Source organism: Salarias fasciatus, chromosome 7, assembly GCF_902148845.1.
Source record: "Salarias fasciatus chromosome 7, fSalaFa1.1, whole genome shotgun sequence".
Lineage (NCBI taxonomy): Eukaryota > Metazoa > Chordata > Actinopteri > Blenniiformes > Blenniidae > Salarias > Salarias fasciatus.
Window position 1 is genome coordinate 22757912 of NC_043751.1, and position 24052 is coordinate 22781963.

At 42.1% G+C, this 24052-nt stretch overlaps 1 protein-coding gene across 1 annotated transcript; it reads left to right on the top strand.

Annotated features, from left to right (window-relative positions):
* The first annotated feature begins 633 nt into the window (after positions 1-633).
* On the top strand, positions 634-19785 carry calb2a (calbindin 2a). Its single transcript, XM_030096833.1, has 11 exons — positions 634-867; positions 7058-7134; positions 7214-7303; positions 8188-8268; positions 10990-11046; positions 13472-13549; positions 14860-14915; positions 15055-15094; positions 15246-15299; positions 18248-18319; positions 18935-19785. The coding sequence occupies exons 1-11, from the start codon at positions 774-776 to the stop codon at positions 19049-19051; spliced, it is 816 nt and encodes a 271-aa protein (XP_029952693.1). The 5' UTR covers positions 634-773; the 3' UTR covers positions 19052-19785.
* Positions 19786-24052: the final 4267 nt, after the last annotated feature.

A 24052-nucleotide genomic window follows, 5' to 3' on the forward strand; every position in this document is an offset into this window, starting at 1 on the left:
CTGGTCATAAATGTAAAAGCCCACACAGAAACTACCTTCTTTTTCCCAGAATTTACATTTATTATGTGGACTAATCACTGCTGGCTGGAGGCAGTGTGGGAAATGTGATTAGTGTGTGAGTTCTAATTAAGTCTGTGAAGCCTCACACACTGGCAGACTGGCTCGGGGAGCTGCATGCTTAGATACACACAGATGTAGTGGGGTGGAGGGGGGGAGACACATGCACTATTTTTTACGCATGCGTTGCATGCATGTAGTAGATCAAACACATTGACACACATGGGATCGACTGTCAGGGAAGATGATGCAACCGCACAACAGTCAATCTGCTCTCTATCTGCATCCCTCTCATCTTTTGCGCACGTGCACAGCGCTCCTCGGTCTGTCCACTGCAGTGCCCAAGACGTCCTATCACACAATTACATCAAGCTTGCACACACACACACACACACACACACACACACACACACACACACACACACACACACACACACACACACACACACACACACACACACACACACACACAGGGACGCTGACTCAGATGGATGCTGTTGGTGGCGGTGCGCCCCTAGTGCCGGTGGCGCGGTGCTGCAGCTCCTGCGCCGGGGTTAAAAAGCGGCGGGCGGCGCGCCGGGGCCACAGTGTGGGGTGTGTTTGGACAAGAGGCACAGAAAGAAAAAAAAAAAAAAAAAGAAAAAGTTAGCAGCGGATTTTTTTCCCTCTTATTCCTCCTGGCGTCCGACCTCCAGCAAACATCCGTCTAGAGCACCATGGCAAACAAATGCCAGCAGCCACCTCAACTGCACCTGGCAGAAGTCACCGCGTCCCAGTTCCTCGACATCTGGAAACATTTCGACACTGATGGTAGGCGTGTGTTTTTTTTTTCTTTACAAAAAAAAAAAACAAAAAAAAAAAGTTGATTTTCGCTTATAAATTAGGAAATAATGCATGTTTGGACGCAACTCTCTCAGGATGGAGCGCGTCAATAGATGGATGTGAAAAAAATGACGGAAAAAAGAGTGAAGAGCATCCTAAAATCCATTATGAAAGTTGAAACTATTAAAATCTCACCCCCAAATTTTTTTTGTCCCGTATCAGCACTGAAAAAGAGGTTGGAATAGATCGTTTGACGGGGAAAAGAAAGTCCGGAAAATTTTAAAGTCAGTGGAAATTATTCAAACAATGAAAGCATGTCGTTTATTTTTGTTTTCCTGTATTATGGATGCGTAAAGTTATCTGAAATTGTCCGTTTTTCGAGTTAAAGCGTGCGTAATAGCGCACTTTGGGAGCAAAATCAGTTTTAAACGAAAAATTCATGCATCTGGTTTCAGGTTTGTTGAATGAAAAAAGACAAAATGACGAAACTCCAACGGACTGTACATCAGTCTCTCTTTTATCTGAAAGAGAATTTTTAATAATCGTGTTTTAAATCACGGTTGAAGCAGAAATCACGCGGATGCGTCTTCATTCCTGCGTCTTCTTCCCGGCTTCAGTGCGCACGGTGCTCTCCAAGTCTCCGCGCGCATTACGCACGGATCTCGATTGCAACTCTTCACATCGTGGATGTATGGTTTACACCTTCCGTTAATGTGTTCATTACCATCCGTTTCTCACCGCGTTTTTTTTTTTTTTTTTTTTTTTTTTTTTTTTTTTTGTGGATTCTATAATCCATAGTCATTGGCAGTTTGCGTGTTCTCTTGAAGTAATTGCCTCTTAGTGATGCCACTCATATTGATCCGATCGCAATCATAAACAGGCTTTTCAAGCGCATCGATACGCTGGTGCACTTTGTGACAGGGGTAACAGTCCAATTTGCAAATTGATTGATGGCATGTCTGCTTCGCCCTCACCAACACATTTTTACTACATCTCAACGCTGATTGGTGTTTCGTCCTCTCGCCCTCTGTCCGTCAGTGTCTCTGTGTGGACATGACAAGTTCCTTCTTCCCTGCAGATGTGCTGAAAGTTTTATAAGCCTGATTATGAATATTTGCATTTCTTTTGGTCTGCAGACTCCTCATTGGATTGAGGGCATGCTGCAAGCTGAAAGGCTTAAATGTCCAAAGTGGTCAGTTGGGATTTTTTTTTTTTTTTTTTTTTATCTCTTTAAAAAACTTTTTAACCCATTTCTTCAATGTAGTGCAGCTGGATTGCTGAGTAGGCTGCAAAATTAATTGAAGTGCAGAATTTGATGTTTTAAGTTGTGCTTAATGAGATGAAGTGACATCAAACGGAGGTAGTGATGAGTGGCCGTCCATCCGTCCATCCATCTTCTCCCCCACTTTATTCAGCTCAGGGTCACAGGGTGCTGGAGCCCATCCCAGCTGACTCTGCACAAAGCCAGGCTACACCTTCTATAGATCACCAGTCAATCACTGGACAAATGTGGACTGTGCACAAATTAACTATGCATGCTTTTTTCTTTTTTTTTTTTTTTCTTTCATGGGGGAGGACTTTGGAGAAAAAGAAAAAGCATGTGGAGGAAAACCCATGCACGCACAGGGAGAACATGAAAACCGAACAAAAAGACTAACACACCGAGGATAGCCTCTCTGTGAGACAGGAGTGCTAACCACTTCATCATCATTCACACTCAGAGAGAAAAAAAAAAACACACAGGGGTCTGATTCATAATGGCTGCAAACCTTTAAATGTTTTATATTCCCACTTTTCCTGTCATCTACAATTCAAGTCAAGTGTGTTGCACCTATTTGTTTTATACACATACACGCACACACGCACACCTGGGAGTTAATTGTCAGCATGATCTGTGTTGATGCTTGCACATATGTTGAAACATGTTCCACGGGGAAATCAAGGTGGAATGAGTGAGGCGGGGCGGAGGCGCTCAGGAGCAGCTGAGCTTCTCGGTGTGCAGGGACAGAGCTGTCACCCAGGCTCTTGTTTTTCCCATCGCGCAGCCCGAGCCGAGGTCAGTCCTCACAGGTGTTTTTTACATATTGTGCTCTGCGACGAGCCACTTTGCAAATCAAATACCTGCAGTCAGTGTGCGTCCGCAGATTTGGCTGCAGGGTCTGATTTCTGCAGTCATTATTGGGAGTGTCTTCTGAGAGAGGGAGGGAGAAAAAAAAAAACCCAACAACCGCTAATTTGTTTGCTGAGATTGAGTAAACATCTCTGAGTTGCAGATAAAAATACACAGGGGGCGATGCACCGAGAGATGATGAAACCACAAATTCCCCTGTTGGCCCGGGATCAAATCTCATCTGGATTGCGTCTCATGCAGCTCATCTGCTGCGCGTCCCTCTCATCTTTCTCTGCTGTCTCCATCAGGGCCTTCTTCAACTCACTCACTTCAAAGCTGCATGAGGAAACAACTGCAGTCCCTTTAGCTAATTATAGAGCATTTCTGTCAATTATTTCCGATTCACCTGGATATGGAGATTCGGAACACTAAGCAAAATCTCCACCTCTGGAGTTAACCCAGCTGTGATCTCAACACAAAACATTTGAGAAGACAGGGCACCACTTTCCTTTGAAAGGCAAATGCACTTTATATAGGTTTTAAATATGCACTTAGTTTGCACAACTGCCCACTTTGAGCGTTTTCCTGTGTTAGGGTTGAATTTTAGAATCCAAACTAAAAAGTAAAGCGTCTCTGGAGAAAACTGTGCCCAGAGAGTGTGTGTGTGTGTGTGTGTTTGTGTGTTAGTGGCAAAAGTGGTTTTTGTGAACCTTTTATCTGGCTGAATGGTGGAAGCTTTAAGTGCCTGAGCAGAAAGACCAAAGTATATGAAAGCGGGTTGGTGGGAGACCTCGTTATGAAGTGTAAAAGTAGCTATGCGGCATTTAAATCAAATGATGGAGGACGGAGCTGGAATTAGTTTTAAATTAGAGCTGCTGGTAGTAACTCACAATGTTGTTGTCATACAGTGAATACTGCTACTGCGGGGACTGTTTACTGCATCACATACAGCAGTTCGCCTTTTCATGTCCTCCTTATCCCAAACTCCATCATCTTCTCTTATCAGGCTTTGTAATGTTTTTCACATGATTAGATTTTATTGTTAATAGTTGTTGGATCCAACCAGTCAACTGCTTTACAGCCACACACACTCATGATCACATCTACGGTCATTTTATGCCCTTAGTGGGTTCCATACTGCAACATTTCAAAAACACATTGGTCTCCATCTCGAAGTCAATATGGAAAATCCAACTGTTCTAAAATGTGAAAGACATTATTCATTAGCTGATCTGCATATGTGGAAACTAGATCAACAGTGACTGAATTAACAACACTACTCAACACTACATTTGAGGAAACCCATGCAAAGGGATAACATGCAAAGTCCCAGAACAAAAGGCCTCCAAATGGACTGGAACATCACAGAGAGGCAAGAGCTCGAACCACCTCTACCTCTATGGGGTCCATGAGCAACACAAAGCTTTTACAGTGTTCAATTGATCACTTTTATTAGAAATTTGAGGCAAGTTTTTATTTCAAGTTTGCAGGAGGAATAACTTTGGCACGCGTTTTTTTCAACTGAAACTTTTTGATTTCCATTAAAGGTGCTGTAGGCAGGATTTTGCTAGTCAATGCTAATTTTTTTGTTTTCTTTGGATTAAATGTTAGAGTATCCATTGATAATCCTTTAGGAGTGTAGTATAATTGCACTACCGCGAGGGCGCAGCGTTTCCATCTGTCTCTGTTCTGAGCTGAAAAGGAATCTCAACAGCTCCAGGTATCTTTGACCAATCAGAACAGCCCCTGAGGCTCTATCCTGATTGGTCGAGGGGGCGCCGCTTTAAAGCTCTATTTCTCGTGAACGCACACGAGGAAGCCCAGGCCCGCATATTTACCTGCTTCATCGGACATAACATCATCAAAACTCCCCGGAGGACACTGTCTGTTTCTACTGTAGTTCTTAAAAAAAAGGCTTTGACCCCAGGCCTGCCGTGAAAAGGTCACAGGTGAATCAACCCGCTGGCGCAGGCGGCAGCGACACTGCCGGCCCCGCTCGGCACCCCGAGGTGGGCACGACTCCGGGTTTCAAATCGCCATCTTGGATGGGTCAAATCGCCGTCTTGCGAAGGTAATCCTGCCTACAGCACCTTTAAGCTTACAATAAGATCGTTCATAAAAGTAGTAGTTTTGCTATCGTGTTTTTGTTAAAGCGAAGCATTCTGGGAAAAGGTTTAAAAATAAAAGCATGTTGGGAAAAGGCCATTTGATTTCCACGTTTTTCTCTCCCCGAGGGGACGCCCATCCCACCCTGTAAAAAAAAACCACTGACAGAAACGACAGCGTAACTTATGGGATGATTCCAGGTTTTGAATGAATGCGCTGGCGACCACAAGCAGACGCCTCCTTCACAAATACGGTCCGACGCACGGATCAGCGGCTGTGTTTATCGAACGGATGACAGCACTGCAGAAAATAATCTATTCGCGAATCTATTTTTACTGTCATTTTATGCCTTTCGCCTTGTAGTTAATCACATCTTACCCTGATTAATTATCAAGCAGGCCGTTTCTCTCCGGAGTGCTAAATGTCAATAAGACCCACAGGAGGCAGGCTCTACAGCAGCGAGGCATTTCGCTGCCCCACTTATTGAATTAGCAGAGCTTCTATTCATGACTTTTGATAACATCACTAAAGGAAAAGCGTACGTGCTCGTGTGTGTGTGTGTGTGTGTGTGTGTGTGTGTGTGTGTGTGTGTGTGTGTGTGTGCAAACTTCCACGGACAGAACAAAGACGCTAAGGGAACGGGATGGAGGGAAGGAGTCTAGATCAAAGATGACAGAGAGAGGCGGCGAGTTAGAGCGGGAGGAGAGGAAGTGGATGGCATGATAATCTTTGTTAGTGTTTAATGAGGCGGCGCTGCCTTCCAGGGTTTTATTGAAGCAGCCAGTCACATCGTTTGGAACCATCTGTCCAGCAGTTGCGAGCGGTGGCTGCTGATAGAAAGCTGGCGTGGGCTCACACGGTACCTGGGTGAAGCGCCCGTTCGTCCTCTGAGTCGCTGCAGCCAGGGCAAGAAAACACCGAAAGAAGATTAAAATCTCTCTAAAACGGAAGAGATAACACTTATAGCACAATGGGGTAAATTTATCAAGAGAAAATGCAGAAAGTACCTGATTGACGCCCCCAATTGAGGAATAACTGATGAGATGAGAAGATGGTTAAGATGCCATCCAAACTGCATGAAGGGGTTTCAGAGATATTTCAATAGTGTAATTGATTTGTTTCAATGTCTATTTAATGAATAAGTAAAAGATTTCGACATGCGTTTTGCTAGTTCATATTACTTGAAGACAAAAGACCACATATATAGAAATGATTATGCTTTCGAACACTGAAGTGGCCCCTCTAGTGAGGTGACAGTGCTCAGCCTGAGTTTGACACCGCTGCTTAAAAACAAAAGTAATTCTTAATGAAAACTGGTTACATCTAAATCACACCAAAAGCCACCAATTTACCTCAAATGTATGCTTTTGATCTGTTTAAGGAATAATTGTAGAAAACCTTCACTGTCTCAGGAAGAACATGCGGATTGGGACTCAAACCCAGGAAGTTCTCACTCTGAAATGAGAGACCTGGATGCATCTGGAAAAACCAAACTGGAGACAAGTTTCATGACTTTCTTTAATCATCACTACTATTATCTGGATTGAGTCGTCTTAATAGCTGACGTCTCCATGAAGGCAGTATTGATGTAAGTGGAATAAAAGAAGCGTCTCCTGGATCATCACCTTGAAAATTCAAGAAAAAGTCTTTCCTATAAATAGCCTCTCCTGGCGTACAGTTCGACAAAGACACAGTCGGTGAGGAGTGATCAGTTTGCATGGTCTCAGTCAATAGTGTAATCTATTAGAGGGGAAGGAAGACAGTTACTGGTAAAGGGCTCATGTTTGAATCGATACCGGGCTAAAACTGAGTCCCGCTGTTTGACACTGTGACACTGTGACCACATCTGCACCGGAGAGGCTTTTGCATGTCAGCAACACTTCAAACAGAAGCCTGAAAAAGAAAAGAAAAAAAACACCCCTGCGGTATGTAGCAGTAACATGCGGTTATCCTCTGTCCCAGGTAATGGCTACATCGAGGGGAAGGAGCTGGAGAACTTCTTCAGGGAGCTGGAGATTTCCCGGAGAGGAGCCGGGGTGGTGAGTTCAACGGCAGGAGGGTGAAAGTCACCGCTCATTAATTCGCCTTCAGCTTCCACTCACTGCGTGTTTCTTCCAGGACCCAACAAACCCCACATTCAGAGAAAACATGAAGGAGTTCATGCAGAAGTTCGACAAGAACAAAGATGGACGGATTGAGATGTCAGAGGTAAGATACGAGGAAATGTGCAATTTGGTTCTGGTGTTTCAAATCAATTATGGACACTATTAACTTGGTTTGTGTTCTTAAAAATGCTAAAGTAATTAATTTGCAGCAGAATATATTGATCCAACCATATTATCAAGTTTCATCTTACAATTAAAGATGACTGAGGAGTCCTCGGAGTAAACAACCTTCAACAACCTTCCTGCACAATTCCTTCAAAAAACGTTCAAAACAGAGAGTTTAAAAAGGGTGGTCTAACTAAATACAACCGTCTCTTCTGTCCAGTCAACATCTGAGTGTTTGGGTTTATTGATCCCTGGCTCAGAACTTTTAAACCAGTCACGGACGCGGTGCTCAGACCTTAAACAAACTGCAGTGAAATGTGTGGGACGTCTGTTCTCCGCGGAGGGCGTGAAAAGTTGTAAAAAGAAACCTAAGATCCTTTGCAAGAGCTAAAAATAACATTGCAATTGAGATGCTTCAGAGTCCCGCTCGATACTCGGATCGATTGCATAAACGCGGTCTACAAGATGATCTCTCTGGAGCGTCAGTCTGGGATATTGCTTTTCCACAATTTTACTGATTCCAGCGTGTGATTTGAAAAGGATGTGAGGAGCGAAGCCAGCGTAATATCGATGAGCCACTGTTGGATTGGAAAAGCTGTAAATAAGCTTTATGTTCAGATACTTGCGTTAACACAAAGGCACAAAGTCTTCGAGCTCTCAAAGATGCTATTTTTAATAAGTTAGGAAAAGCCACCCTCTGAGCTTCCAGCTCTCTATTATTCATGCGTGAGCTGCCCATTTGAAGCTTTGCAGACAAAAAGCTCCCCAAACGCCACCATCTTATGGTCTCACCTCCCGTTTCCCTGTGGCTTTTCTCTCCAGCTGGCCCAGATTCTCCCAACTGAAGAGAACTTCCTGCTCTGCTTCAGACAGTTTGTCAGCTCCAGCACTGAGTTCATGGCGGTGAGTGCTTTTCTCAATGCTTTTTTTTTTTAAATTGCAGATCTGCCGCTGCTCCTCGTCACAATTTGATCATTCAGTATTTTCTTTTCTTGGGCTTTTTGTGCCTATCGAATTTAAAACGCTGCCAGACGCTGCAGACCAGAGTCAGTCAGCTGTGTTCTGCCTTCATGTTCTTATTCTGACTCACCAGATCATTTCATGGATTTATTCTTCGTGAATGACAGCCTGTAGAAATAAATAATAATAATGTTTGTCTCAGGGTTTGTCTATACAAATTATAGCATTCTGTCCGTATCAGTTGATTATATACCTTGTGTTAGTAAATGACAATTTTTCTGAATGAATCCCGATTTTCTCTTTTATTTTCTATTCAAAATTCAGTCATTTTGAATTTGCAGAGAATAGAAGTGTAATTTAATACGGGTCAGGTATAATATGCATGTCAATAATACATTGTGCGGCTCTAATGGAAGAAAGGGCTAAAGATCGAGTCTTCAGATTGAATGTAGAAAACCTGCAGATGGTTCAGTCGCACAAACATTATTTCTTTGACTCTCCGTGTAATTTTGGATAATGTAATGATGTGAGGATTAAAAGTCCAAATACCTTGGCCAAGTCAACTGGGACAACAATCAGCAGTAATATCCTTATTCAAATCATATTTTCTGGACTATAAGTCATGTGACTTGTGTAAAAACATGAATTACTTATCAAAATACATTGGTACATACCATCTGAGACCACTAGATGTCACTGTATGACAGCAGAATGCTGCTACAACCTTTATGAAAATTTGCATAGATGCAGGCTAGTATTTATCACAAGACTCAAAAGCTGAAGTGTAGACATAGATCAGTTTTTTTAATAAAAAAAATCATGTATAAACCACATGACCAGAAAAATACATTAAAAGTGCAAGCTATATTCCAGAAACAAGGGGAAATATAGAAATAGCTTCATGAGAATCTTCTCAGATAACACTGCACACAGTAACGTGATCATGTAATGAAACTCCAGCTGAGAATTAAATAGAATATTCTCTCAGTAACAGACCAGCTTTGTAGTTCAAGCCTCTATTTGCAGCTTTTGATAAAAGCAGCAGCTTCTGTAATTCACACTGATTGATGAATCAATATACTTTCATATTTTTACACAACAAGACAACAAGACAAGAAGCAGTTAAATAATCTGAATGATCCGATCAGAAACCTCAACCGTTCATCTTTTGCTTTGCTACTCGGGGTTGTGGATACTGGAGTTCAAAGGTTACAGCCTGCAGGGGTCACCAGTCCATCACAGGACAAACATGGTGACACACACTTAAAGTTACATCTTTGTGCAATTCAGTGGCATTATTTAACGTCACACGTTTTTTGATGTGGTGGGTCAATGAAGGCAAACTGAAGCAGAAGACATGCAGTTAAGACATAAACCAGACTGAGGGACAAATTGTAAGCTTTGAGAGTTTCAGTAATGTATGTGAAAGAAGCAACTTTAACATAAAAAGCACCTAAATCATCATAAATATGTTAAAACACAGGACACAGGAAATATTAAAAATGAGCGATAGTTCCAAAACCTCACACAAAGATGAGCATCTCTTCAGTTTTATAGCTATGAAGCTGCCAAGTTTTCAGTTTAGGAAACGTTTTTTTACATTAACATAAAAAACCTAGAAGTCTGGGTTGCACTCTGAATTTTTATGCATGAATGATTGAAGGAGGAAGAAAAAAAAAACTTTCTGCAGAGAGAACCAGAAATACATTGAAAGGTAATAGAAAGAAGAAATCATTTATTCCACAAAATGCCTCCTGAAGATAAGAGAGGGGTGGAAAAAAGAAAAAAAAAAAAAGGCAGATTCTGTGTAAGATCTGCTGCACAGAAAGAATGGAGCCAATTACAAACCAATTACAGAGCGGGGAAGAGGCGGTCCTCGTCTTCTGTGTCACACTGGGAAGGAATAATGAAATGAGAGGAGGGGGAATGAGAGAGGGATGGGAGAAGGAGAGGAAGGGCGAAAGAGAGAAAGCGGCAGCGTAAATGAAATGTCGATGGAAAGTTTGAGAACATAAAACAACGTGGGGAGGGGGGGTTAATCAGTCTTTGTTGAAGGGGGTGGAGGAAGTGGGCAGAGAGGTTTCTAAAGGGTTAGAAAGAGGGAGCAGAACCTTCTATTTTCAGAGTCATATATAATGGATAACAGCACTGTGGCTCCTCTCTGCACAGCCCAGAGGAGGAAGAGGAGGAGGAGGAGGAGGAGAAAGGGGAAGACCATCCATCTTTGATAAGGAGCCCTTCTTTGGTTTGGACAGGGACAGCTGCTAGATTAAAACATTCATTAAAATGACTTTCTCTGCCTCCCCCGTCCCTCTCGTTGCCCCCTCTCTGCCTCGTATGTGGGCGAACGGGATTGTATTGAAAGGCGAGTGATTACGGAGACGGTCCGGGCTTTTGTGGTCGTCCCCTCCAGAACGATTTCTGCTCCGCACCAGAAAAAAAAAAAAAAAAAAATCAATCCCTGTAGACAGTTGAAGAGCGAGTGGGGAGTCGATCCAAGAGGATTTATGTTAGGATGGGTGGTGGTGGTGGTGGTGGGGTGGGGGGGGGGGGGGGGGGTGAAGATGGGGTGTAAATCACTCTGGAGAGGAGCTTCTTTGTGCATCAGTGCTGAGAAAATACTTTGAATCCAATATTTCCTTTTGTTATGCTGATTCCTTTCAGGCATGGCGGCGATACGATACAGACCGCAGTGGCTACATCGAAGCAAACGAGCTGAAGGTAAACAAGTGTCGCTCTGGAATCAGTCACTTTTCACTCGTTTTCCATTAACATTTCATCTTCCTAAATTTCGCACATTTGCTTTGTTTATTTATCTGATTACGTTCTCATACTTATTTTATGTTTTTTCTTCTCTTCCCCCCCTCCAAACTCACAATCCTACACATAAACACAAATGTAAAGTAAAAGTTTACACGTTATCTTCAGTGGATTTACTGTAGGATTGTCTGTCAGGGAGCATGTGCTGCAAACCAAAATCTAGAAAATGTCTACATTTGCATGCATATTTGTCTGTGTATGTCCTTGATGACCCACTCTATGTTGTTTGCACCAATAAAGCATGAAAAACCAAGATCATTCATCTTCTATGTTTTTTTGTTTTGTTTTTGTTTTTGTTTAATTATAGCCATGTTTTAAAATGTAAAAATGTCATTTTACATCTGGCATATACTTATTAGTTTATAATATGGAGTTGTTTGAGCATGTGCAACTTAAATATAAAGCTGCACTACTAGCTGAGTATTTTAAATTCAATTAAATTGTTTGGGGTTTTTTTGTATTATTGATTGGGGACATTTTTTCAGATGTGATACTAACACAATGCATTCTCTTGCTTTACAGTTAAAATACAAATCTATTTATCACAGTCTTGTAAAAGTTAAAATATAGAATTTTGACACTTCTAAGTCAACTAAATAGATTGTTTTTTTTTTATCATTTTGAGTTTTGCAGGGATGCTACGAGTACTGCTACTTAAAAATTTGAAATAACTTCATGCCAGGTTTGAATGCAGAATCACTCTGAAGTGATAAATAACCCCACATTCGTAATGCCTGGCTTTTTGTTTGGCTGAGGTGAATCTTGCTAAAATGATAATTTCTGGTTTGTATCGTAGATTCCAAATGTGTAACCCCACACCATCATTTCCTCCATTCTCACTGTCATAATTTCAATGGCCACTAGAGGGGGCAGTTATTGAAATACATGGGCATGACAGCATCCAGGGATGTTGGTTCTACAAAAGGTTACAATGACATTTTTTTTTCGCTTTGCAAGAACAACCATAAGCATATTTCGAATTTAAGTGTCTTCACAGCGAAGCTAAACTTATATTAAAATATACGCTGCCGTCACATCATGTTGCAGCTCCGGCTTCAGAGAGTTAAAGTGCAGCCTCTTGAGAATAGCTGTCCTTTTTAGTGAGACTCTATCTAAAAAACAGAAAGAAAAACCTTTTTCACCTCAACACCTCATGGAAGCCTCATCTAATTATATAAAAGGAAACGCTCCACAGGGGAGCTGAGCCTGGACGGGGTCAGCGGCTGCACGTTGCGCAGCAACACATTAGGCTGCATGTGGGAATTCCTTTTCATCCAGCTGACCAGGTGCAGATGAGCTCCTCAGGTGTGCCTTTTCCAGGGCTTTAGAAAAATACAGATGAGATCTCAGACAGCAGACATGCGTCTCACTGTGTCGCTGTGAGCAGACGTGGAAAATACTGCTTTATGTTATGTAGCCTGCAAGTGAACCACGACTACTGCGATGGTTGAATTTTACTATTTACTTCAATGTAGAGCAGTAAAACTGTTGCCACTATTCAGCTTTAGTCATGGCTATATTTAGGACCGTCTAAAATTGTGTTTCGAAAAGCAAGATTGTTCTTGAACCTTGATCAGGGAAGGTTTCCATGTTTTCCTATACATGTGAGGACTTTCAAAAGCTTGATGGAGTTAGATCATACATTTATGAACATTCTCATTTCAACAGAATTGGAGTTCTCATTATGTCCAACATGGGAGAGTTTCTGATTTACAACAGTTCTGAAATTTGGAAGAGTTCTTGTTGTGTTCCGAAACACGTGAGACCTCTCAATGCACTTAAATTCTAAAACATGGAAGGGTTCTCGATTCTTCAGAATGCTAGTAGAGGTGATGGCTCTTGGTTTATGAAAGTTATAGAACACATGAAAGCCATTTTCCAAAATTCCTTCAGAGAGTTGTAGATTAACACAGTAATGGTTTTTCAACACAGGACTGTTGTAAATATATGGAATTTGAGGCAACTGAAGATCCATCAGGGTTTTAGATCACGTTGGGATTCTTGATTTTTGACATTTTTAAAACGAAAAGATTCCTTAAAAAAAAAAAAAAAAAACATTTGAGTACTGAAGAGTTCTAGATAAATTCTAAAACATTTGGAGATTGTAGAATTTGCAGTTTTAGAATATATTTACATTTTCTTCAAATATCCAGAATGTGAATACAGCTATAAAAATGACCAGCGGTGAAGGAAGTTCTGGAGCTTGAACTTGATATTTTACATATAAGTCACAGGCTGAACTCTGCGTGTTCGTGTCATGCAAAATTCATAATCATGCGGAGCTATTTCCTTTTTTTTTCTACTCTGTGTGCGTCTCTGTCCTCAGGGCTTTCTGTCAGACCTGCTGCAGAAGGCTAACAGATGCTACGATGATCAGAAGCTGACGGAGTATACGCAGACCATAGTAAGACTCATGCACTCACACACACGCTCCAAAACATTCAATAAAATACACCGTATGTGTGGTGTAATAGCATTTATTAACCAGATGGGCTTTTAAGTGCTAAACAAACAAAAAAAAAGGGGAGAAATTACTCAAATTTAACACTACTTTTCTATCAGGCTTCGATTCGTGTGTGAAAATAAAGACCTTGAGAGCGTGAATTCATTGAGGAGAATAACTCAATGCGTTTGGATTGAAAGCTGTTAGTCGTGGCCGCGGCGCGCTCCAGCGCCGTCGTGTCCTGCAGGTCGCGGGGCTTGGAGCCCAGATGTGCTCACAGCTGCTTCTGCCCTCCAAGCCCCTAAGATGAATTGACCTGATTTCCTCAAACTGTTTCTTCGGCACTCATTCATAAAGTTAACGTCCACATCCAGATGTTTACAGTCGGAAAAACCAGCAGCACGGGTTTCTAGGTGTAAGAATTAGATGCTGCTGGTTGAGCATTTGCTTCAGGCATTTCTATCTCAAAGTCTTACTTCATTCCACTCGCACCTTTGATTGAAGCTTTTTCGCTTATAGAAAATAAAGAGTATAGCAAAGTAATTGTAATCGACACCTGGTTCAGATGTGCTTGAATTGATCATCGTCCTAAAATTACCTGTGGAACCAATAATTTATTAATATGTGGAAATTGGTAATGAGCTGCAAAGTATGAGAGCATGGGTCTCATTAAAATGAAAGGTGTGAGTCTGTCAGACTGTAATTCATCTCGATTTAATCTACAACAAATTCAGGAATAAAATTGTGTGTTTTAATAAAGTGAGCCACAGTTTTAGCCTTTAGCTGTATGTTTTTCAGAGAAACTAACAGGGAGAAGCCATGTTGGTTAAAAGCATCCACATGTTGGTGGTGGGACAAATAAACCCCTCTCTGGTCCACATACTGCCCCTTCGGCTTGATGACTTTCACCACAGCAGATCTTGGTGACGGTCTCAATCATGCAAGATCAACAGACGAAAGCCAAGTCTTCTTACTCATTTTAGATTCTGTTATATTCTTTCCTCACACCATCAGTCTCAGTGCTTTATCCTTTAGCATTCTGTACAAAGCCACCGTCAGAGAGAAAGTTTACGGACGCTCCCTTTACTAGCCCTCTGCTAGGAGTCTGTGAGTATTCAAAAGATGTGGCGGTGCAATAAAGACAGAAAAATGTTATGTTCGATCTCTCGGTCTGAGGAGCTCGTGGGACTTCGCTCGCCTTCATTTTGACAGCGCGTGCCTATAAAAAACTTCCCTTTCAGCCTCTTGTTTGTCTCTGCTCTGCTTTGTAGCTCCGGATGTTTGATCTGAACGGGGACGGGAAGCTGGGCTTGTCGGAGATGGCGAGGTAAAGCGCGATTTCACCTGCTTTCCGCTCACTGTACGAGCACCGAAGCGCATTGGCAGCCGACGTTCAGTCATTGTCGATTCGTATGAATAATTTACCCGCCGATTGTGTCCGCTAATGAATTCCCTCTGTCCTCCAGGCTTCTGCCCGTTCAGGAGAATTTCCTCCTCAAATTCCAGGTAGGAAACAAACACAGAACAGTTGGTCCAAATCACAGTTTTTCTCAAATAAATTCACTCCAAAGTCTGTCTGCATACATCTCAGACTTGAGGGATGTTAAGCTCCGTTGGCACCATATGGCCTCATAATCGGAACCCAAACTTTTTGCAGGGCGTCAAGCTGACCTCCGAGCAGTTCAATGAAATCTTCACCTTCTACGATAAGGTAGGTGACATTTCAGTCCTCAGGAAAAAAAAAACAAAAAAAAAAACTTTTTGTGTCCCAAACACTCTGAAACTACTGAAACTGGCCTTGATTTCACTCCTCTGCCTTTGTCAGTATATTTTTTTCAGTGGTTTATTTCATCTTTAATCATGAAATATTCTGGTCAACTGTAACCAGCTAACCTGGCACAATGCCATCTCACCAGGAGACTCAACAAAACTAAATCAATGGTAAAGTGTAAATTAAGGCTGCCAAACTCAAGCATAGAAAGCATAAATAACACCGTTATTTCTAATATACCACTTTCTTACCACTCGAGAAAAGTATTGATTGTTAACGACTTATGTAGTTTACAATAGATTATACTCATTTATACCATTTACAGGCTTTTGCTGAGGGTCTGAGTAATCGTACACTTTTTAAACAGCCGCCAGCTGTTGTACCTTTTACTTTTATTGTTTTGCATTAGAAAGGAATTTCTTTTGTTTAAAAAAAAACCAACAAACCAAAAACCATGACTATGCAAATTTAGTGTTTGTACCCTGCCTGTTCAGGAAAATGAGTCAGGCTTGGCACATCCCTCTGGTAGTAAACAGCTCAGGGTGATTAGGCTAATGGCCATATTTTCCACATTAGCTGCAGATTGGAGAGGAGGGACCGCGAGAAACGATACGAGACTCCGTGGAAGAGAGCAGAGCGGCAGATGAGACAGAACATCTGCTTCGCCATTTTTCTTCTTTATGATAGTTTGTGTGCGCTTTAGTCTCAGTAACTTTACGGGAAACAAACACTGCAGCTTGATGTGGCCCGGCACATCATCAAACAGGGTCCAGGGTCGTCCAGGGTAACGTTGTGGATGGATCATCTCTCAAAATATAAAGGCTCATATCGTCTGGAACCACTAGATGTCACTGAATGACAGCAGAAAGCTGCTACAGCACCAAAGAAAAACCTCCATAGACTGAAAATACTAGGAGAAATGTCACCATAAACAAAGGCTACAACAGCATTCAAACAAATAATGATCAAGTGTGCAGCAGAAACAGAGCGACAGGAAGAGTTCAGAGTGTATACGATACTTATGAGATAGTGGAGAACGGCAGATATACCCTTACCATGCAGTAGAAAACTAAAATGACCAATCATGGGCTAAAAGCACAGAAATCTGATATTTACAGCAGATACATCTAGGCACATGAAAATAAATGTGTTTTACAGCAGTGTGACTTATAAATGTCTCTTTTTTTGTGACAATTTCAAATGAGCTACTTAAAAGTGCACCTTATAATCTGGAAGGTACAGTAATTTGTGTCACAGTATCAGTAAGTATATAGCTGCAAAATTACTGCAAAAATATTTTAGTGAATGAACAGCTTAGCATCAGATCCATTTGGATTTTGCCATGTCTTAAACTTTCACTTAAATACATGAGCATCAACTTTCCCTTAAATCAGCTGATGTTTTTCCCGGAATGTTTGACAAACTACTTCAGTTCAGTAATGAACGCTAAAGCTTAGAATTTCATCTTATCTTGTTTTGACTTCTTGCTCCTGTCCAGGCCTTAGTTGATTCACAGTCTTTTTGCCGCACAGTTTGACAGCAGCAGGAAGTGAGCGGGGAGCAGTCAGCCATGGCGGCAGCGTGACGGCGGCGGAGGCGGGGTTGCGTGCGTTGCTGGTGTTGGCGAGAAATGAAGGCTTCTCCTCTTTAACTCACTGGCAGAGGACAGGATTGAATACTCAATTATAGATGAACCCGCTGCAGCACGTTCATGCAGACGCCCTGTGCGAGTGGAGCGTCGCCATCTATGTGTGGAATTAGCTCCGTCGTTTCGTCCTGAGCTCGACCCTGCAGCTGAGAGATGGCAGGGCGGGGCGGGTCAGCCGGACGCTGACATGGCTCTCGGTGTTTTCGGCTTCTAAAATTCACGTGAGGTCTCCAGAAATGACTGAAATGCAAGATGGCACACGCGAGGAAGAGCTCGACCGATACCTGACGTCGCTCTCGTTTTTTTCCTCAGCTCCGCACACAGTCCGATCTTTCATCCTGAAAGAGGAAAATAAATAGAATTCACCCTTTATTCCCAGGATCTAGGACACTTCAGTCCCACTCTGTGCACATCAAAGAGCGTCTCCCAACACTGAAAAAATACTGGCAGAGACACTAAACGCCGAAGGCGTCGAGAGACCGAGCCTACATGAACACAACATACTTTAGTGCGACTTGCCAGGGGAACATTTCCAATGATTTGGACTTATTTTCTGGCCTCAGACTCTAAATACCACCATGAGACGAAACTCATTAATTAGGAAAGAGGCTTCATATTGACTCTGCAGCTCAGTCCCTGCACAGAGTTATGAATGGGAGGTCTTTCTGGCTCGACATTCATTAATACTGCCTTTAAAAACTGAATGAACCCAAGCAGCGGAGCAGGGACCGAAATGCTCAGTATTTAAACTCCAGTAAAAAAGTCGACAATTTAGAGGGATTTGATGAGAATCAACCAAATTAGGCATCTGTTGCTAGATGGTTATTGTACTGTTATTGTCGAGCAAGATGAGTAAAACTGTTTTTACTCCCTTTAATTGCCTGACTGCAGAAGCACATCGTGTTTCCAATTTACAGAGAACATCAAATCTCTCCTGGTGTGTATCAAGATAATATAAATACTCCGATTTTATCGGCAGATGCAGAGATTTCACAAGGTAATATGTAATGCTGTGGTGGAACTGTCTGTGGACTAACTTATGCTAAAGTCCATGTCTAGGTTATAGAGAGGTTATAAAGTTAACGACTGATAGTATCAGTGATTTTGGGCAGAATTCTAACTATTCTAATGGACATAACTTCTACTTGCAGCTACTCACTGAGCTCACCTACTTTTTGAAATTTTATGAGACGCTGGCATATGTTATGGAAACTTGTGAACTTCTGTATGTTCTTCACAGGACGGGAACGGCTACATCGACGAGCAGGAGTTGGAAGCTCTGCTACGAGACCTCTACCAGAAACACAAGAAGGTGAGACGAGGATGAAGCGTCCCTCATCATGGCTGACGGTGACGGCGTGTTTATCAGTCAATCCGTGTGCGTTTGTACGACTCCGCTTCTGGGATTAAAAGCTTTGCTGATCCTCCGAGAACGATTGAAGATTTAAATATAAAAAAAAATCTTTATCCAGGATGTGTTTATGAGGGTAATAGGATTCAGTCTCCGGGACGCTCCAGTTGATGTTGTGTGACTTCTGAAATAGTTGGGCCAGAGTTAAGGCTTAATGAACAATTTCAGCAAAAATACATTTCAAACGTTATTGATGAAGTCAGCCACAAAAGCCTAAAAAAAAGAAATTTACTACTGTAATAAACAAAAAATAAAAGCTACATAATTTATATTTCTTAATTTTAAATATTAAAATTATTTTAGGAGTTAAAAAAAAAGTTGAATTCTGCTTTGCAGTGATATCATTTTATCTCTGTAGTCGATCACAAGCAGACTAATGCCACCGAGAAACATTTCTCGTATTTTTTCGTTAAATATGTCAGGTAAAACGTTGATTAAAACTTGCTCAGAGTAGTTGGACCGGTGCCTCCCTGGCCTTATACTCAGTCAATCATCCGCCCTTGTCTCTCGTTGAAGGAGGTGGACCTGAAGAACCTGACGGGCTACAAGGAGAGCATCATGAGCCTCTCCGACGGAGGGAAGCTCTACCGCACCGAGCTGGAAATCGTCCTGTGCAGGGAGCCCATCCTGTGACTCCGCCTCCGCCTCCTCCTCCTCCTCCTCCTCCTCTCCTCTTGCATATCATGGTTTTCTCTGCCTGCCCCGCCCTCTTCTCTCCTGAGACCACATCCACTGAGTGGCAACGTATATCAGGTGCATGTGCCGGACACCCACCCCTCCCTCATCCTGCCAGCCATTTCCTAAACTCCCCGTCCTCCTCCCCTTCCTCCATCAAAGTGACAAAGAATGACGAGTTCACCGTCAGCACGCAGCAGCTCCCCTCTTTTCTTCGAACCTGTGCTTTCCTCCTACTCCCAATATGAAAAAGCTCCAGCTCTCCCTCCTCAGACTCTCTCTTCCTCCTTCAAACCGTCTCTGACCTCCACATCCATACGGTGGCTGGCTTGCAACGCCCGAACCCCGTCTCCACAGAAAGTGATTGATTGATTGATTGATTGATGCCCCCTCAACCTTCACCCTGGCCTCAGTGCCTCCCCGTCCTCCATGCTCCTTGCTTTTTCAACTTTGCATTAAATATGATAAATATATATAGCAAAAGAAAACTGCAGACAGGTGTATTTGAATTGATTGCATTTATAATCGATGATGGAACTGATAAATGGTTTTTCCACCTCCATTCCTCCTGAAATCATCTCGTTCCATTCAATCTCTTGTGTACTGTTGCCCTGCCATGGTTTTCATTTACATTGTTTGTTTTCGGCTGATACCGTCGACTGAAAATATTAATAAAATATCTTAAGATAAAAACCATCAGCATTGTTTGAACATCTTTTTTTTTTTTACCACAAACTGTCTTCAAATCCAAACAATGTTGTCTCGTTCTCCCTTTTTCCATCCCAACTTGGCCATTTTTAATCAAAGCTTCCCAGCTTTAAACTGCTCCCTCGCCTTCAATCGACCAGCAAACGCATAAGAAGGATTAGCGATGGTTGCAAATCCCAACAAGAGTAAGACGGTGTGCGGCGCAAAGCTTTGGTAAAGTTACTTCAGAGGCGAACTAAAACTAAAACCCCCTGATGTTTGTGGTCAGCCTTGAGAAACTTAACACGGGCAAAGTCCTAATGCTTCTTAAATTCAGATGCCCTGCTGCTTTGGAATCAAGAAGTTTATAAAAATGATGCATGCTGAGCCACAGCGCCAACTCAGACAGCTTTATTATGTCTTTCTCCCAGTTACATAATCAAAACAGCTGAAGGAGTTACTGAGGTGCTTTTGCTGAGTCTGCACTGACAACACCAGCAGTGTTGAAATTAAACTGCACAAGAAAATGTTTTACCTGTATCTTTAAGTTTCTGTAGTAATCCTGAAGAACCCGCAGAAACCGCAGCACAGGGCATAAAATCACAGCTGATCAAATTAAATTTTACTTGCAAAGGATTTCCAGACTTAAGTTATTGTCTTCAAGCATGTTTTAGGTTATTGATGTGAAGAACTGGTAAACTGGATTTCCTTTCTGTTGTCATAGGACCTGTTAACACAACAATTACAAGCAAGAGGTAACATTTCATTCAGTTTTGGGACATTGGAAAAACAACACTTTAGTGAAACATGGAGGTGACCACAGCATTTCTCCAACAAAGTTTATATCTACCACTCCATCGATAAGCGCAGGTGCATTTTTTCACATACGCCACAGAGTGAACGGGCCTGAACAATTGAGAAAGAACATCCACATTGAGCAGTTTTCAAACCACCAACACTGTGACTGGGAGACGACTCTCTCTCCCAGCTGACCTCTCGCCTCCCAATATGCAATTTAAATGCGTCCATGATTGAAAATGGTGGTTGGATTTTAGAGCCTCATGAATGTTGAAATAAATCATGGTGCATCGGGGAGAACTAATCTAATCTGACATAACCTGAAATAAAAAAAAATACATGATGTGCTTCAGAAATTGTGGAATGTTAATTTAAATAAACAGATACAAAGCCTGTTACATAAAGTCTGCAGTAAAATATAACTACCAAATAAGATCACTGTTAAAGTTACAGTAATCTAAACTGACAACTCCCCCAAATTTTTTGGGCTCGATTCCAGTTGTGCGCTGGGTGTTGTCATTTTTTACAGTTGAATCCAGAATGACTTTTTTTTTTTTTTGCCCCCTGCAGCTGGGCTTGTGTTACTCTTGAGATAGTAGGACAGGACATGCTATTTCTCGTAAAACCTCTGTAATTGAGTTGACATGCTTTTAAAACCATCTGAATAATACAGCGGCTGCACACGCTGACGAGCCGCTGCAAACCCGCATCAATTAATCAGAGGCGTTTAAATCTTTATATGGCACACAGCTGCACAAGAAAAATGTTCATATCGCCAGGAATGAATTTAGTTAGGAAGAATTTACGTTTAGTGACACGGTGGAAATTTTCACCATGAACATGTTCAACTGAGAAATATGTGAAGAGCAAGGCTGCAAAAACAATTCTTGCTGTTTTAACATTGAAGAAAGACGAATTGACAAAAATGACAGCTGAAGCTGGACAAAGTGAATTTTACAACAGATTCCAAGACAATCAGTAGAAGGATGTTTAAAAACCAATTTTAAAAAAGTTGGACTCAGCCTTGTGTATGCAGAAGTCATGCCTGAGAAAAACGGCGTTTACATTGCATAAACAAGCTATTTTTAGAGAGCTTTATCAACCCTGAGCTTATTCTTACTCAGGAGGAAACAAAATATGATCATCCAATTAAAAATTGCTCAGCTTAACTGTCTTGTACTGCTTTAACATCTTATAATCACTTTATCACTTGAAATGTATCACTTGGATTTAAAGTATGTGAACTTCAGTGATATTGAAGGACGAGCAGAATTAGCATCAACTATAGAGCAACTTTTTTATATGACATTATATGTGAGTTGAAAAATGACTGATAACTGGTTTTATGGTGCTACAAAATAGATCACATGCGTTTTTGGTTTATTAAAGCTTCTGATCCCTGATTTCAAAGAATGCAAAGAATGGAGAAATCTCTAGTAAAAGGTGACTTAACTGTTGACGAGAACGTTCCAAAGACCTTTCATGAGTAGCCTCTCACTTCAGCACACAGTGGGGCTGCTAGAAATGCAGAAATGCAGCAGATAAAAACAAAGAAAGGAACACTAGACAAAAGTTTAACGAGTCCCACAGATGAACCACATCCACTTTACAGACCTGCATGAGGATGGGAATTGGATTGCTTTCTGCCAGTTGAGGCATGAATTGTGGTTGTCACCAACTACACTTTGTTTTTGCTCATCATGTTTTATTATATGGAGAATTTTCCTGAACTGATCTGGGAGTTCTGTTCACGAGTGCTGGGAGGAGCGATGGTGAGGTCCGCCACAGGTTCAGACAGGCGACTGCAGAGATTCAGTCGCTCTACTGCACTGCTGTGGTGAAGAGGAGCCGGGATGTGAAGCAAGGCTCTCTGTTTACCGGTCCATGTACATCCCCACTCTCACCTACGGCGATGAACATGACTGAATGAGAGTCATGTGTTTTCTCTGCAAAGTTTCATTTCTACCATTTCCACTGTGGAGTCTGACCTGATTCCACCTCTGGCAGGCAGAAGGGTCGACTGACTCTGCACTGCATCCCAATTATACACGTTCACACCTGGAGGGTTTAGGGAAAGTGAGCTAAGTCAGTGTGAAAAATGCTTTTCCTTGGGTGGTTGTTTTGACTAGATTTTGTTTTATGCCAAGAACTGAGTGACAAAACTTTCTGAAGTTTCCATTAATCCTCTACACCAATCTGATGAAGACAGAAGGGGAGGCAGGGGCTCGTCAAAAGGTAACCGAGGGCTGTTTGTTGGGTAGGCGCTCTCTTGGACATCATTAAAACCCTGTCCAGTCTTTCTGCAAGGTCATGGTACATTTCCTTGCGCATGACCTGCAATGTTTTGTCTTTCAAATTACCCATAATCCTGCGCACAAAGCATTTTTTTAATTATTGCCCTATCCTTCCCTCGGTCTGTCCTTGCACACATCTGCTGCACACGAGCCTGTCCGACACCAGAAACACAATACAGCGCAGCCATTTCAAATTTCAGACCTGTAGTAATCATCGTCTTTTGCAGGCTCCAGACGAATCCCTGCAGACAGAAACAAAACAGACAAAAACAGTTTCCCATCTCACATTTAAATAAACTGCTGCTTCACTCTGACAATGTGAGATGTTTAATTACTGTTCGGCAGTGAAGTGCAGCGATGACTCAGCTGTTTTTTGTTGGGAGGGGGGGACGGCTACTTCAGGGAGCGGATGCTCTGGTTTGGGAATAACTTCTTACATTTCCAGCTCCAGCTTTTTGAGAGGAAACACATCTAATTGAACATTTTGCTGCAAATGCTGTAATGCCATATTTAAAGGTTGCTTTAGTCCCTCCTCAATAACGCCGTGTCAGTCATGCAGAAGTAAAGACCCAACGTTTCATTTCTGCAGCAGCAATGAAGCGTACCTTCACCTTCTCTGCAGCTACTGAGGTCATAAAGAATTAAAGCCGCAAGCGGCATTGGTCGGGACCGAGCCTCCGCGCCAGCCCACGACTGAAACGTCCATACACTAACATGGGAGTTGTTATTAGCATCTGTCATCCACTAACATGGAGTTGTTAGCATGCCCAGTCCACTAACATGGAGTAGTTAGCATCTCCCATCCACTAACATGGAGTAGTTAGCATCTCCCATCCACTAACATGGAGTAGCTAGCATCTCCCATCCACTAACATGGAGCTGTTAGCATTTCCCATCCACTAACATGGAGTAGTTAGCATCTCCCATCCACTAACATGGAGTAGCTAGCATCTCCCATCCACTAACATGGAGTAGCTAGCATCTCCCATCCACTAACATGGAATTGTTAGCATCTCCCATCCACTAACATGGAGTAGTTAGCATCTCCCATCCACTAACATGGAGTAGTTAGCATCTCCCATCCACTAACATGGAGTAGCTCGCATCTCCCATCCACTAACATGGAGTAGTTAGCATCTCCCATCCACTAACATGGAGTTCTAAGCATGTTCCATCCATT